The 16,389-nt window shown below is 39.6% G+C and overlaps 2 protein-coding genes across 3 annotated transcripts; both read left to right on the forward strand.

Moving 5' to 3' along the window:
- The first annotated feature begins 243 nt into the window (after nucleotides 1-243).
- LOC115727805 (D-galacturonate reductase-like) lies at nucleotides 244-2,004 on the forward strand. Of its 2 annotated transcripts, XM_048281163.1 has the most exons (5): nucleotides 244-636; nucleotides 797-1,043; nucleotides 1,289-1,468; nucleotides 1,642-1,859; nucleotides 1,952-2,004. In XM_048281163.1, the coding sequence occupies exons 1-4, from the start codon at nucleotides 317-319 to the stop codon at nucleotides 1,852-1,854; spliced, it is 960 nt and encodes a 319-aa protein (XP_048137120.1). In that variant the 5' UTR covers nucleotides 244-316; the 3' UTR covers nucleotides 1,855-1,859; nucleotides 1,952-2,004. The 2 variants fall into 2 exon arrangements, with proteins under 2 accessions (XP_048137120.1, XP_030513952.1); XM_030658092.2 differs by having other exon boundaries at nucleotides 1,642-2,004.
- A 6,678-nt stretch (nucleotides 2,005-8,682) lies between these two features.
- LOC115727814 (D-galacturonate reductase-like) lies at nucleotides 8,683-10,313 on the forward strand. Its single transcript, XM_030658103.2, has 4 exons — nucleotides 8,683-9,074; nucleotides 9,203-9,449; nucleotides 9,667-9,846; nucleotides 10,011-10,313. The coding sequence occupies exons 1-4, from the start codon at nucleotides 8,755-8,757 to the stop codon at nucleotides 10,221-10,223; spliced, it is 960 nt and encodes a 319-aa protein (XP_030513963.1). The 5' UTR covers nucleotides 8,683-8,754; the 3' UTR covers nucleotides 10,224-10,313.
- Nucleotides 10,314-16,389: the final 6,076 nt, after the last annotated feature.

The raw sequence follows: 16,389 nt of genomic DNA on the forward strand, positions 1-16,389 counted from the left end.
ATCTGTCCTACCAGAGAAGTTTTTTTTTTTTTTTGTTTTTTGGGTGGGTCGGAGAGAAGTCAATGTTGAGCTGCTGTGATTTAATCGAACTACGATTCCACCCAAGGCGGTCCAAATTGTACACCCCTGAATTCATTGACAATTGAGGTTGATGTCGACCCAAACTGTCAGTGGAAATGTCTTGCTGACAATTTCCCCTTATCAGCCGAGCTTAGTCAACAAATTTCGACTCTGACAAGACAACACGTTCTCATCCTATATAAAGTGACGAGGGAACACAGACTTTGTGCTCCAAGTCCAAGTACCAGCGCAGAAAATGGGAGTGACTCAAGTTCCTGAGATAAGCGTAGGCTCCTGCGACCGGACCATGCCTGTGATCGGCATGGGGACGGCGGCGTACCCCACGCCCGATCCGGATACCACCAAGGCCGCCATACTGGAGGCTATCGGAGCCGGGTACCGCCACTTCGACACCGCATTCGCGTACGGCTCCGAGAAGCCGCTCGGGGAGGCGATCGCCGAGGCCCTGCGTCTCGGCCTGGTGAAGTCCAGGGACGAGCTCTTCATCACCACCAAGCTGTGGAGCAGCTTCGCGGAGAAGGACATGATCCTGCCCGCCATGAAGATGAGTCTAAGGTCGGTTATCGCTTGACGCCAGTAGTCCTCTCCTTTGTGCTGTGATGGTCTAAATTTTGGAAATTGCAGAAACAGAGCAGAAGCGATTGTGCAAAAGCCATGACTGTCCAATTTCCCTTGTTTATAAAATTGATTTGGGTCAGCCGTTTTGCCATTGCAGTAACCTCCGACTAGAGTACGTCGACATGTTCCTGATCCACTGGCCGGTGAGGCTGAGCAAAGAGGTGAAGAAATTGCCGGCTGAGAAGAGGGAGTACATCCTTCCCCTGGACATGAAGTCGGTTTGGGAAGCCATGGAAGAGTGCAAGAACCTGGGCCTCACCAAGGGCATTGGAGTCAGCAACTTCTCCTGCAAGAAGATGGAGGAGCTGCTAGCAACTGCCAAAATCCCTCCCGCAGTTAATCAGGTTAGCAACCCACGTAATCAATCGCTGATTCCGGGCACTACGGGTCCTAAATTGGTCCACGACGGATTTGATCATTATCAGTAGCTTCTCGGCTAACATAGTCCTGAAAATTTTCTTCGAGACTTTAGCGAGTTACGAAATAGATCGTTTAAGTTAGGTCGGTTCCGAAAATCGATTTACACCGTCTTGCTGTGTAAATCAAAGGTTTGGCTAAGTTTTTGGTGATGTGGGTGTATGATATGTAGGTGGAAATGAACCCCATTTGGCAGCAGAAGCAGTTGAGGGAGTACTGCAATGCAAAGGGCATCCACATAACCGCTTACTCTCCCTTGGGTGCTAACAACACCAAGTGGGGAGACAACAGAGTTATGGAATGTGATGTCCTGGGAGAGATTGCCAAAGCTAGAGGCAAGACACCTGCTCAGGTAAATAAAAAAAATGAGGAAAATTCCTATTTTTTTGGCCCATGTACTTTCACTGTTCACTGCCATTTTCAGAAAATTTCTTACCAAATCCTTCCGGCACCAAATCCGACCAAATCTAGCAGACATCGGGAAACATGAATGAACCGAATAATGGTCATGCGTAAATGTTGCAGGTTTCTCTGAGATGGTTGTATGAGCAAGGAGTGAGCATCGTGACAAAGAGCTTCAACAAGCAGAGGATGAGGGAGAACCTCGACATCTTCAGCTGGTCTCTCACCGAAGAGGATTCGGAAAGGATCGCTCAACTTCCTCAGAAGAAGGGCGTTTTGTTTGCTGATGTCATAGGACCATACGATATTAGTCTGGAACTTGATGCAGAAATTTGAGGCTAGTTTTTTCTTTGTTTAATTTTTATTTTTTGCCAAATTATAATATGAGGCTATGTTGGTGTAATACTATATGCACCGATAATTTTTCTTCATTTGACTCTGCATCTCGTACTTTATAATGTTTTTTTTTAAGGAATAAAAGCCATATATGATCATTGCTCTCTTTTTCCTTTTTTTTTGGTCAAAATAACATTTCATTCACTTTCTCGATTGAGATACACGAGAGAAATATTTCAGTTTAAAGGGCACAACTTCAAACCCAAATAAATTCCAGATTACTTCAAAAGAGAACAAGCTCCGGATAACAATTGAGGTCGCCTTTACTACTTCTCTCGGTAGAGCCTTTGCAAAGGGATCAAACAGATTCTTGCATGATCTCACATTAACAATTGTTACGGTAACATCCTAAATCAATTGTCTCACGAACTCGTGTCTTAAACTTGCTATTATAGGTGCTACTATAAGTCTTTGCCAAAGTAGCCCGATTGTCATAGTGAATAGAAATATGAGGCATAAGACTAGGTCATGTCATATTTGATGTTCAACAGCAAATTTCTTATCCATTCAGTTCCTTTCCCAGTTGCTAATTCAGATTTCATTGTTGAGTGAGTTATGCATGTTTGTTTCTTGCTCGCCCAAGATACAGCACATCCACCTAATGTGAAGAGATATCCAGAAGTGGAATGGTTATCTCACACACTGGTAATCCAACTAGCATCGGCGTATCCTTATGATACAACTGGATAATTGTTATAGAAGAATCCCAAATTTTCAATTCTCTTAAGATAACAAAAAAAATTCTAGTGATAACATTTATGTGTTCTATATTTGTATTACTAGTATATCTAATCAACTTACACACGGAAAATGCAATATCGGATCTAATACAACACACTCGCATATTCATGTTGTGCTATTACCCTACCAGTATTATAATTTAATTCAATACTAGTATCAAATGGAGTACTCATTTCTTTGAAACAAACACGTTTAAATTTATTTTACATCTTGTCAATGTAATCACTTTGGCTCAAAGAGTAAACCACATTATATTTTTTAAATTTAAATTCCGAGGTAGGTCCTACTTCACCCAAGTCTTTCATTTAAATATGAAAGTTAGATACTTCTTAGTATCAATGATTCCAGTCATATTGATTTAAAAAATAAGCATATTATCAACATATAAGCAAACTAAAACACCGTAGTCTTTAATAAATTTAGAATAAATACACTTATCGACACTATTATATTTGAAACCGTTAGACAATACGACTAAATCAATTTTTTCATGGCACTGGTTAAATGTTTGCTTAAACCCATAAAGAGAGTTAATCAATCTACACACTGTCCTTTCATGTCCAGGAAGAACAAAATCCTCCGGTTGTTCAATGTAAATTTTGTCATTTAAATCTTCATTTAAGAAAGTAGTTTGGACATTAATTTGATGAGCACGGAGATCATAAATTGATGCTAAAACAAGAAGAATTCGACTAGATATTATATGTGATATATATATATATATATAGCTTTTTATGTATACCCTTTGGCCACTAATCTACCCTCAAATGCTTGATTTTCTAAGGAACAAAATTGAATTCCACTTGCACATCCATATGAAACTGGCTCAGTCGCCCATCAAATAGCGACATATAGTAAATCACCATCATAAACTTTATTCCATGAAACTGATGGATTACTTAGAAGCAAGAAATACTTAGGATCAGACCTATCTGTAAAAATCTGCAACTCTCACCAACATAGAATCATAAGTTAGCCAGCATTTATTTCTAAAGGGGCAGACCGATGCCTACATTGAAAATTCTGCCGACCAATACTTGGATTTATAGACCAGAGGCTAAAATAAATACCCGGCATTAGATCCACATGCACAGAAATTTCCTCGAGATGGAGACTACCAAAGTTCCATCTTCAACAATTTCGTTTTTGCTTGCATCAAAAGCCCATTCCTCTTGAAAAGATAAAGGAGAGCCCTTTTGATTCTGACACAAGCAAATCTCTAGTGAAACGCATCCATCCAAGTCCCAGAATTCACGGGTATTGCCGCAAGTCTCTAGAACCATGCGAATTTCCATTTAAATTCACGACAAATCGAGCCCCAAAAGCTGCCTTAAACGGCACGTTGCCACGTCATTCTTGCCCAAGAAGCATGGCAAGGGGATGGAACTCGGTGGCAGGGACGAGACGCCCATCCCTGGACCCGTATGGAAACCGGACAACTCCCTAACCCGGATTTGCCTCTGCACGATCTTGGGGTCGGGCCCGAGCCGGTTGGTATACCCCAGAGCAAGGTCAGGATCTCCTTTGTTGATCTTAGACAGCAAAGAACACAGATGGTTGTAGGAGTGATGCGAGATAGCTTCGGACGAATTATAGAAGGGATTCACCAAAACAGTGAGGGCCAGCCCTGCAGCTCAAGCCGAGGTCAGTGCTCTTGTTGAAACATTTGTCTTCTTCTATGATCGTGTGTCGGAGTACCTTCTGTTGGAGTCAGATTGCTTGAGAGTTGTTGAGAGGCAGAGCCCTCACAAGTGCTGATCAATGTCAGTGGGATGTACGTGTCCTTATCTTGGAAGCCCAAGGCCTCTTGAAGAACTTCTCGGGCATAAGCTTGGTCCATTGTAAGAGAGAGGCTAACAAAGTGGCAGACTGGTAGCTAAGGCCTTTAGAAAAAATCCTCTGCCTCTTAATTGGTTACTTTGTGCTGATGTTTATGCTTTGTACTTGCAAGCTAAGAGTTAAGAAATGAATGGATATCTCTTTTCTGACCCCAAAAAAAAAAAAATGTTGGTTGTTATTGTTACATTGTTTTCTTTTAACTTCTGAAGTAAATTCCAGTTATCCACATAAATTGGCAAGTAGAAAGTTCAATGGCAACATCTCACCAAATCTGTAACGGAGATATTATATTATTTTCTCTTTAGAGTTAGAAAAAGAAATCTGTCCAATGAATCCCAAATATATTGTATGAATAGCAATTCAGTCCTAAGCTTTATAATTTCACCAATTTAGTCCTATACCTTGGGCGAAATTTCAATATAATCCTTCCGTTCCCGGAAATGGCTGACTTGTCGATGTGCCATAAAGGACGGCCGGTGATGACTGGAATGCCGCATCAGAGATTTCCGGAGAAAATTGGCCGGATGAATTGCATTGAAATTTCGTCCAAAGGTTCAGAATTAAATTGTCAAAATTTAAAAGTTTAGGACTGAAGTGACATCTCGAGAACATCCTTCTTGGAGTGGCGGAAGAGCCCGGCCTATATCTCCAAAATGCTTTCCCCCCAAAATGATCGAGGAGGGGGAAATTCTTCATGTCCCACAATATATTTAGGATTACTAGGGTAGTTTTGCTGTTTAGAAAAACTAATCAAAGTTGAAAATTGTATTAATGCATCTTCATTGTAAAACTTTATGGGGAAAATGACACTAATAGTTTTTAATTTTTTGCCTAATGTGCAATATCATTGCTGAACCTTTAATATGTTCAATTCATTTAATGTGATTCTTGTATTATTCTTGGACGTTTAGTGTAATCCCTAAAATTTCAAATTGTCCAATTTAGTCCCTCAACTTCCACAACAAATTCTAATTAATCATTCAACATTATTTGCACATTTTCATAGTTACATTATTACCCGTCCATTTCCTAATTCAATAGAAAAATATGTTTTCCTTTTTTTAGATTCTTAAAAATTTGGTCTTTATAAGTATTTTGAAAGGTTCATTTATGCATATTTTAACTTATGATATATAATAGTAAAAGCAGAACTTGATTTAGAGCTATATCAGATTCCTAAATTTGCGAGTTGCCCGGTCTAATCCATCGACTTTCCATAAAAGGCCAAATCAGTTCTTCAACACTATTTAAATGTTTATATAATTAGACTGTTTCGTTTACGTAAATTTAAACTTTTGAATTCTATAATAGTAAAAATAGAACATTAGTTAGCCGGTGCCTAGTGGATTTCTCAGTAATCCTATGTAACTCCAACGTGGATTTTCTCAAGCCGACTATTCTGCTACGTGGCAAATGACTCGGCCATTTCTTTTTTAAAACAATACCGTCTCTCTCCTCCTCCTCTTCTTCTTCTCCTCAAAATGTCCCAAATCGGATTCAAAAGTTTCAACTCACACGAACCCAAATACTAAAAAAACCAAATAGGAGTTTTAAAAGCAATACTGTCGGCGACTGCCACCACGGTGGCTGTGTCTATTGTGGTGATTGCTTAAGACCACCATGATAGGAAATTGAGCAGCCCAGGTCAATACCCAAATCTCGAAATGGGCTTGACCTCCATAGACGAGCACCGTCATGGTGGTTGCTTAAGACCACCATTACTTAAGATCATCGTCAGTTGGATGAGCTGCCCGGTGATCCCTAGGTTGCAGCACGTCTTCCATGGTCTAGGTTCAAGGACAATCCAGTCTTAGATTCGGACACACTCTTGGTTGTAACATAATCCACAATCCCATCACTTGCTTTACCATTTTCGTTAATGGTGATTGATTTCAAAATGGGGAGGTGCTTGATCAAGAACCTAAAACCTACCCGATTATGCATGAGAGGGATTTGAGATGGATTTCGTCGACCGTTGAAATTGAACGGGATAAAAATGAGAGAGAGAGAGAGAGAGAACGGAGGCTGTGTTTTCTTTTGTTTTCCGTTGGATGAAACCCTTCAGGGCTCCTTCGGACCTTCGGCGATCAGCTATCCTATAATGCCAAAGACCGTGTAAACTTTATAGACCAAGTCATCTTTTAGGTAGGCTAGGGCAAGGATCAATTACTTTATGCTTAAAACTAAACCGAGAGGTAGATTCTACCTGAAAAATTATCAGAAAAAGTCTTAAATTTTTTGCACTTTTGCCGATTTAGTATATGAACTATAACAGATGATGGATCTCATGTGGATTTCATCAAATTTGACTATCCGAATCTCATGGAATACTTTGTTAGTGGGCAACTCCATGCAACCCATGCATAAATAAATCCACTGGCTTTGACGAATGCAAAGACGACTGGTCTCGGCTCACCTAATAAAAATCCCAAGCGTACGGCGTTGTCTTCACGCCGCTACTCCACGAGGGTCATTTTTTTCAAGTTAGCCAAGATGCCACTGTCGCCCCTTGAAACTTCTCCCGCTCTCCCTCGCCACCTCTCCCTTTTCAATCTCCCTATCTCGCTATCTTCTAGATGTCTTCGTGAATTTTGTTGACGAAGTCATCGCCATCCTCTACGAAAGTAAGGTCTAAAGATCAAAGCGCAAGTACTTCAAAAGAATTTGTTCTTTTCTCGATCGTTTCGGTTTTGGATGCTTGCTCTAGATTGTCAAGCGCTCCACAAGTTTTTGAAATTTCTTTTCTATCTTAAGCAATCGGCATATCTAAAAGTGATTTTGTGATCAACTGATATTTTTTTACAGCCATTCTCTCTTGATCTAGAGGTAAAACTAGATTTTGGTGTTCTTTTATCCCTATCTTTATCACAATCTAGATATAGATATGGAATTTACAATGTGCTTTATGTACTTTTTCAACTTATTAGAGTGGGGGACGTCGAATCTAGGCACGCACTATCTTTTGACAAAGCCGTAGCTACTGAAGAAGGGTTTCTTGGTATGTGCTCATCACCGATAATGATGTGAGATTCGGTGATTGACCGCCGGTTGTATTTCAACGCTATGACAGATTCATCTTTTAAGGAATAAGCGACTTTTTTTTTTGTGGGCTGTATCAAATTGATTCACTTTTCAAATGTACTAACTTTGTGGGATGTACAATTTTATTTGGAATTAATATAGCTCTCTTTCATGTTAAATGAAAATCTTCCTTTTGACCAAAAATAAAAATAAAAATGCCAAACCTATGTATGCGCAGCCGATTTCCATCTGTCTTACGGGAGAAGTCAACCTTAGCTGGCATGTCTTAATCGAATTACATCTAGACGGTCCAAATTGTACGCCCATGACTTCGTTGACAATACATGCCACTTATTGGGATGTTCGAAATTGTAGGAAAAAATTGACCCAGATAATTTCCCAATTTTGGTTCGATATGCAATGTGTGCCTTGAACTTTTAATTTATTTAATCTAATCTCTGAATTTTAGTCTAATGTGCAATGCCGTCCCCGAACTTTTAAGTTGTTCAATTAGATCCATAGACCCCTGGTAAATGTTCAATTTCCTCAATTAAATATACGAAGATGTTCAACGTTATCCCTGAAGTTGAAAGGATAATATTGAATATTTTCATATAGTTTATGCACCAAATGGACAACATTGAACTTTTTATATGGGATCACATTGAACAAATTAGAAATTTAGGAACCGCACTGCACATTAGAACAAAGTTCATAGACCGCATTGAATAAATTAAAAGTCCAGGAATCACATTGATCATTGCGTCAAAGTTGACGTATCATTTATGTCATTATCCCGAATCATAAAGTAGGCAAAGACTAATATCTGGGATTCTGGAAGCAGTGCTGAACTCATGCCAACGTCCACTTCGCTCCCATGAGCGGAATAAGATCCTTAGCCGGCCTAATCTTCAAACAAAATAAAGATAGAATAGACCATTCAATTAGTGATACAATTTATTCAAACTGACGATACCATCAGTGAAGAAAACTTTTGCTGGCAATTCGTCCAATTAGAATCATCAATCTTTCCGATTTATTCAAACTGACGAAACCGTCAATGATGAAGACTTTTGCTGGTAATTCGTCCAATTAGAATCATCAATCTTTCCTATAATTTGTGGAAGCCTACGCGACTCATATGAGATTAGTCAACAAATTTCGAATGGGACCACGCATTCTGATCCTATATAAGCGACGAGGGAACACGGACTTTGCTCCAAGTACACGCACAAAAAAATGGGAGTGACTCAAGTTCCCGAGATAAGCGTAGGCTCCTGCGACCGGACCATGCCAGTGATCGGCATGGGGACGTCAACCAACCCCCCGCCCGATCCAGAGACCGCCAAGGCCGCCATGCTCGAGGCCATGAGAGCCGGGTACCGCCATTTCGACACCGCCTTCGCATACGGCTCTGAGAAGCCGCTTGGGGAGGCGATGGCCGAGGCCCTGCGTCTCGGCCTGGTGAAGTCCAGGGATGAGTTCTTCATCACCACCAAGCTGTGGAGCTCCTTTGCGGAGAAGGACATGATCGTGCCCGCCATGAAGATGAGTCTAAGGTCGGTATCGCATGATGCCATTAGTCCTCTCCTTTGTGCTGTGAGCAAAAGTGATAGTGCAAAAGCCATGAATGTTCAATTTTCCTTGCTTATAGAATTGACTTGGGTCAGCTGTTTGGCCATTGCAGTAACCTCCAACTAGAGTATGTGGACATGTACCTGATCCACTGGCCGGTGAGGCTGAGCAAAGAGGTGACGAATATGCCGGTCAAGAAGAGGGAGTACATACTTCCCCTGGACATAAAGTCGGTTTGGGAAGCCATGGAAGAGGGCAAGAACCTGGGTCTCACCAAGGGCATTGGAGTCAGCAACTTCTCTTGCAAGAAGCTGGAGGAGCTGCTATCAACTGCCAAAATCCCTCCCGCAGTTAATCAGGTGTGACCCACATAATCAATCGCTGATTCGTCGCACAGCGTGCCACAGATATAATCATTATCTGTCGGTTCGGCTAATATAGTCCTGAAAATTTTGAGGACTCTAGCGAGTTACCAAATATATCGTTGAGTTAGGTTAGTTCCATGAATCGTTTTACACCATCGTGCCGAATAAATCAAAGGTTTGGCTAAGTTTTTGGTGATGAGGGTGTATGTAGGTGGAAATGAGCCCCATTTGGCAGCAGAAGCAGTTGAGGGAGTACTGCACTCAGAAGGGCATCCACATAGGCGCTTACTCTCCCTTGGGTGCCTACAACACCAAGTGGGGACACAACAGAGTTGTGGAATGTGATGTCCTGGGAGAGATTGCCAAAGCCAGAGGCAAAACACCTGCTCAGGTAAATAAAAAAAAAAATCAGGAAAATTCCTAATTTTTGCCTATGTACTTTCACAGTTCACTTCTATTTTCACAAAATTTCTTACCAAATCCTTCCGGCACCAAATCCGGCAGGCATCAGGAAACATTAATGAACCGAATAATGGTCATGCGTAAATGTTGCAGGTTTCTCTGAGATGGTTGTATGAGCAAGGAGTGAGCATCGTGACAAAGAGCTTCAACAAGCAGAGGATGAGGGAAAACCTCGACATCTTCGGCTGGTCTCTCACTGAAGAGGATTCGGAAAGGATCGCTCAACTTCCTCAGAAGAAGGGTCTTTTGTTTGCTGATGTCATAGGACCATACGACATTAGTCTGGAAATTGATGCAGAAATATGAGGCTGGATTTTCTTTTAACTTTTATTTTTGGCATTCTAGAATATGAAGCTGTGTTGGTGTATATACTACATGCACCTGTAACTTTTTCTTGATTTGGCTCTGCATCTCATCCTTTATAATGTTTTTTTTTTTTTGTAAAAGAATAAAGCCATATATGACCACTTGTCTCTTCTTTAATCATAAGCTTTGAACAATAAGCCTCGCGGAAAATAATTTTCAAGAAATTATTTTTCGAATTTTCCAACATTTGGTTCATGAAAAATGAATGAGTTAAGGAAAATATTTTCCGTCAACGAAAAAAACAAAAGAGGAAATCATTTTATGTGGAGACTAATTTTTCTTTTCTCTCTTCTCTCTATCTTCATGCTTTGATTTTTTTAATAATTTTTTATCTTTATTTATATAATTTTTTTCTTTTCTTTTCTATTTTTTGTCTTTCTTCTATTTTTTCTTTTTTTTTCCCTTTCTCCGCCAATCGCCAGGCCTCAATGATGGTCGGCAGCTCGGGGACCTACCACAGACACTACCCAGCGACCCCTAAGCTCGCTAGCGGCCATAGCCGGGCGGTCACGAGAGAGGACGGAGGAAAAAGAAAAATAAAACAAAAAGAAACAAGGAAAACAAAAATAACTAAAATTCATTTAAAAAAAAGAATAGAACAATAAAAAATAAGAAAATATTAAAATGAGTGCATGGAGGAAAATCAAATCCAATTTTTCATATTAAATGGCAGAAAATATTATCCAGTTCATTTTTAGGTTTTAGCCAACACCGGAAAATATTGTCATTTTCTTGAAAAATGATTTCTTGAATTTTTTTTTTTAAAAATCACATTTTCGGCAAAACAAATGGAGCCTAAGATTTCACATTTATGAAATGAGAGCTTGTAGCTTAACTAGTTACCACAACCACGCAAATTCTTATATATCATTCATAACAAACACATCTTGTCCGAAAATTGCAATTATATTTATTCTCTTTTCCTGCAATCAATTTGTTCTACCTGATCCACGCTGAAGAATTTGCATGAATCCTTATTTAGTTGAATTTAGTTTGCAAATTAAGCAAATCGTCATGGAACTGAAACAAGCACCGGCTATAATAATGTGCTCTTTTGCTAGCACATGTTCCGTCTAAAATCGCGGTCGAGGACAACTTGAGGCTGATGTGAACTATTAGCTATATGCAAGCAATGTTGGTTGCAACATTGTTTTCTTTTAACTAATGGAATAGAATCCATTTATCCACATAAATTGACAAGTAGAAAGTTCAATGGCAGTTATTGACAAGTCAAGAATCGAGGTCATATATTGTTTTCTTTTAACTTATGGAATAGAATCCATTTATCCACATAAATTGACAGGGGTTCGAAAAAAGAAAATTGTCCAATCAATCCCTAATATATTGTATGAATACCAATTCAGTCCTAAATTTTCTAATTTTGCCAATTTAATCATAACCCTTTGAGTGAAATTCCAATATAATCTTTCCAATCAATTTCCCCGGGAAAATCGCTGGCGTGGTGATGTGCCACGTAGGAGGGCCGACGACACTCGAACCGCCACGTTAGCGATTTTTTAAGATAATTGGATGGATGGATTGCATTGAAATTTCACCCAAAGATTAGGGCTAAATTGTCAAAATTAAAAAATTTAGGACTGAATTGGTATTTGCACAATATAGTTAGGACGGGAAAAGGACACTTTTAGTGCTAAAAGTTGTGTGCGGAGATCACTTTAGCATCAAAAGTTTCAATCGGATCACTTTAGTGCCAAGTTTTTTATAAAACAAACGTTTTAGTGCGAAGTCCGATTTGGTCCGTCGGAATTTCGACATAGCCTTATTTTATTAATAAGTGAAGTCAATGTGGCCGTCAGAGAGTCCAATCAACAGCACAAAGCCTTCACAACGTCGTTTTGCACATGGTTCTTAAAATAAGAACCCTAAATCAGCCGATTGAAGAAAAAAATCCCCAATTTGAAACCCTATCCCAATTTCAATTTGCCCCAAAGAAATCACAGGTCATACTTGCAAATGGAGGGCTTCATAGGCGGCTTCAGCAGCGCCTCAAACCCTAAATCAGCCAATTCAAAAAAATCCCCAATTTCAAAGCCGCCTAACCCCAATTTCAATTTGCCCAAAAAAATAACAGCTCAAACTTGAAAATGGGGGGCTTCACGAGCAACACCAGCGGCTTGGCGCCTCAACCCCTAATCCCAATTCTTCTCGAAGCGAAGAAGGTAAGTGTTATTGTTATTATGGGTTACCGAGTCCAATAAGAACATCTTGGACTCGGTTGAATCTGGGAAGACAATTCAATGAATGCGCCATGTATAGAAAAGGCTTGAAATGCAAATATTTCAAATGGGTCGATGCGAAATTTTCCAAATGAGCGACCGAGGTAATATTGAAACTTCTTGAAGGACGACATCAATCGTTACCTACATTACTAGACGAGTTGGAGGATGTTGATGTTCAATCAATGCAAGCTAAAAATAAGGCTTTAGCATCTTTGGCTAACCATTTGAAGAAGGAAGTTTCAAGCTTCAAATTTGAAAGAACTTGTTCTCGAGCGTTGATTGTCTTATTATTATGTTGTGTAGCCTATTTTATGGGCAAATGTAAAGGGACCGATGAGAATAGGTTTCTCAATCTATCATAGTTGAATATGAATGAAACATGTAGTTGTGAAAGGGTAATTTGTAGTTGTGTTGTTGGTTTGGTGTTTTTCCCTAATTGTTGTATGAAATAAGAGTTTGCTATCTACTTTTGGTTGAGTCAAGGTTGGAATTCATTGTGTGTGCACATTTACAAGTTTTGTTGAGATTAGTTGTTATGCATTGTCAACTTCCTTTGCTTTGTTTGTGAATGAGATGTTAGTTGTTGGTGATTTTCTGGTTTGCTGCAATTTTTGCTGCAAATGCTGTTAAATGAAAGAGTAGTGGTTTGCTAAAGGTGATCACTTCAGTGCCAATTGTGCTTAAAAAATTAATACTTCGGTGCCTAATTTTTACTAAAGTGATCACTTAAGTGATAAGTTTTTGTTAAAATGATTACTTCAATGTCAAGTTTTAGTGAAAATGGCCATTTTAGTACCAACAAAGGTTGCATAATGGCCATTTCGGTGCCGATCGAACCCGGTACAGCAACAACAACTTGGAGCCGCAGCAGCTGCTACTAGTGTAAGCTGGTGCGCTAGCAACTACGGGTGTAAGCTTGCACCACATACAGCAGCTTCAAGTGCTACTGGTGGTGGTGCAAGCTGCACTTCTTGCTTCTGCTTGCACTAGCATTTGCTAGTCCGCAGTTCAAAGCTGCACATGTACTAGGAGCTGCACATGTACTAGGAGCCGCTTAGAGCAAGCATAACCCAACCTACACAGACAAAAACTCCAACAACATCATCCCAGTAACATAACACCATCAACCTCACATCAATCAAGAACAACACAACAACGAAAAAGTAAGGTGCTGATAAAAACTTCATTGCCATTCACATTTAACTGATAATTCACAAACAAAAACATCTATCAATCATACCAACCGATCCCGCACAAACAAAAACATCCATCAGAAGTGCTTTCCACCATCATTCAATGTTCACCTCCCACTAAACATGTGAAAAAGTAACAAAAAAAAAAACATAACAACATCAAACTCAATCAACATCCATCACCCCCCAGATTTTTTTCCTTTTGATAGCTTTTTTGACTTGATTCATGATCCTTGCACTTTTTTTAACCCATCCTCTAGGTTCTTGAGATGGGCTTGCGGGTGGTTCATCATCGTCACGTGCAAGTTCTTCAACCGGTGCGATTACTTCAACTACCCTTGTTGTTCCCTAAACCTTCTTGGCATGAGCTTTAGTAGTTGATGGCTGTTTTGGAGCTGCAGCAACTTTTTTCTTCTTTGGACTACTCTTCCTTGGCACAGCTTTGGACTCTTGAGTTAGGCCCCATTAAGCGATTAGAAGCTCGATAATCAACCTTGGCTACAACAATAATGATATGGTCAATGATATGAAATATAATTGACAATAATTGAAATACACAAGTCCTACAAAACTTACATTCAATATAGTCATCCCAAGACGTTCGTTTGCATAGATAACATAACCACATTACCTGATCATTTTCTCGAGAGCCCCTCTTGTTTGTTGTGGTGCCTCACTTTCAGCAATCTAAGTAGATTGTCTTCTTCTCACCTAAGAAAGACATAAAAATTTAACAAAGTCAAAGTGAAGTCCGTAAAATAAAACTAACACAAATAATTGTGTAACTTACTGGATATTTTTGCCTTCTCTTTCGTTCAACCGTGGACTCGGTGGTTGGACCCGTAGATGTTGCTCCAATAGACCCATCAATAGGCCCAAGTGTTGGCCCATGAGTAGGCCTAACTGTTGCCATATAAATGGCCTATCAGTAGGCCCTTCAACTGAAGTTGCTCCTATACTTGGTCCATCACTGGGCTGTTATTAATTTTGCTTCTTCAATTTACAACCTTTCTTATTGTGTCATTCCGTATGGCAATAGGAGCACTTCATCTTTGTGTCGGTTCTGCTCATTCTCTTACTTGGATCTCCCCTACGTCTATTCTTTGTTTCCATTTTGGCCTTCCTATTAGCTTCTTTAGTGGCAACGTATAAGAGCTTCACGATCTATTAACTCCCAAAATTTGCTCGATCTAAGAGGCTATAGCATGAATTTGTAAGACTCAAGATATGTGCTTTTCTTGTAATACTCATGTAGGTATTCCTCTGGGTTCTATTGCTATGACTGGATTGCACAAATGGCATGTGCACAAAAAATTCAAGTTAATTGCCAAGCTCGGCATAAACACTTTTCCTCTCTAAGTGGACGATATACGTACCGCTATTGTTCACAATTTCAAAACCATCATCTCCATTCCGTGTTGCATGACAGAACCTAGTAGCAGCCAGGTTATCATCCAATTTTTTGGCAATCCTAAGACCACATTGTTTTGTCCACTTTGCAACCTCATCTATTTGTGTCTGCAGTCTTCTCATAACCATGAATCGTATGTCTTTAATCATGCTCATGATCGGTTTGCACCCGGCTTCAAGTATTTTGCCATTAAATGCTTCATCAAGGTTGTTGTTGATAATATTGCACTTGAATTCTTTGCTAAAGAATGCCTTACATCAATGCTTAGGGTCAGTTCAAAATAGTGCCTCAAAATTGTCTTTTGTTAATTCTAACAATCCCTTCTTGGCCATTCTAAATTTAGCTATGTTGGCGCTCTTTGCTATCCGCCAAAATTGCCTCCGTAATTTGACTCTTTTATAAATCTTTGTCCAGTTTGCATAGATGTACTTTGCACATATCCTATGTTCAGCATGTGGCATCAACTCGGTTAATGTAAAAAAAAGTCCCTAAATAATTAAAAATAAATAAAAAGATTATCAGCAAAAGCAAAAGCAAAAAGTAATTTAATACAAGAGTTTTCTTTGAACTCCTATGTGCACTAACAACAGCAGTTGCACCTGCATAATTTTAAAAAAAAAAAAAAGACTATCAGCAAAAGCAATAAGCATTACCTTTTGTTGGTCGCTCATGAATGCTCGACCTCCCAATCGGTTATCTCATGGATAGTGATCAAATTCTTTAGAAACCAGGACCAAGTGTCCTTATTCTCTACCTTGACAACAGCCCAAGCTATGTGATATATTTGGTTATTGGCATCTCTCTCAACGGCAGCCAACAACTCCCCCTTGCATAACCCCTTCGAAAAACATCTATCTAATCTTATAACTCTTCTAAAATCAACCAAAAATCTCGGTCCGCATGCGTCAAAACAAACATAAAATCTATCAAACTTGGTCGCAGAGTCGGGCAATGGCCTCTCCACAATCTCTACATAAATTCTACCGAGTGAGTTTTGAAGTTGACACTCATAAGCATAATCTCAAACCTGGGCATATTCTTCCTTGTACCGACCCATCAATGCCTTCATCAATTTTTACTTGGCTCTTTTGCATTGATCCCTCGATACATTGACCCCTAACTGCTCCTTCACTAACGGCTTCAACCGAGCACTCTTCATCTCGAGCATCGCCTTAATAGTGTTGAAGAAATGTTTCAACAATCATACACTTGTTACCCTTTTGTTGTAAAAAATAATGAGACAAGTTTGTTCTTCCAAGCAA

The sequence above is a fragment of the Rhodamnia argentea genome, chromosome 6, assembly GCF_020921035.1.
Source record: "Rhodamnia argentea isolate NSW1041297 chromosome 6, ASM2092103v1, whole genome shotgun sequence".
Taxonomy (NCBI): Eukaryota; Viridiplantae; Streptophyta; class Magnoliopsida; order Myrtales; family Myrtaceae; genus Rhodamnia; species Rhodamnia argentea.

Excerpts from the sequence above, each read along its gene's own strand:
- LOC115727805 (XM_030658092.2), top strand. The coding sequence starts at position 317 with ATGGGAGTGACTCAAGTTCCTGAGATAAGCGTAGGCTCCTGCGACCGG. Across the intron at positions 637-796 it reads GCCATGAAGATGAGTCTAAG|TAACCTCCGACTAGAGTACG; the intron begins GTCGGTTATCGC and ends TTGCCATTGCAG. Across the intron at positions 1,044-1,288 it reads TCCCTCCCGCAGTTAATCAG|GTGGAAATGAACCCCATTTG; the intron begins GTTAGCAACCCA and ends TATGATATGTAG.
- LOC115727814 (XM_030658103.2), top strand. The coding sequence starts at position 8,755 with ATGGGAGTGACTCAAGTTCCCGAGATAAGCGTAGGCTCCTGCGACCGG. Across the intron at positions 9,075-9,202 it reads GCCATGAAGATGAGTCTAAG|TAACCTCCAACTAGAGTATG; the intron begins GTCGGTATCGCA and ends TGGCCATTGCAG. Across the intron at positions 9,450-9,666 it reads TCCCTCCCGCAGTTAATCAG|GTGGAAATGAGCCCCATTTG; the intron begins GTGTGACCCACA and ends GGGTGTATGTAG.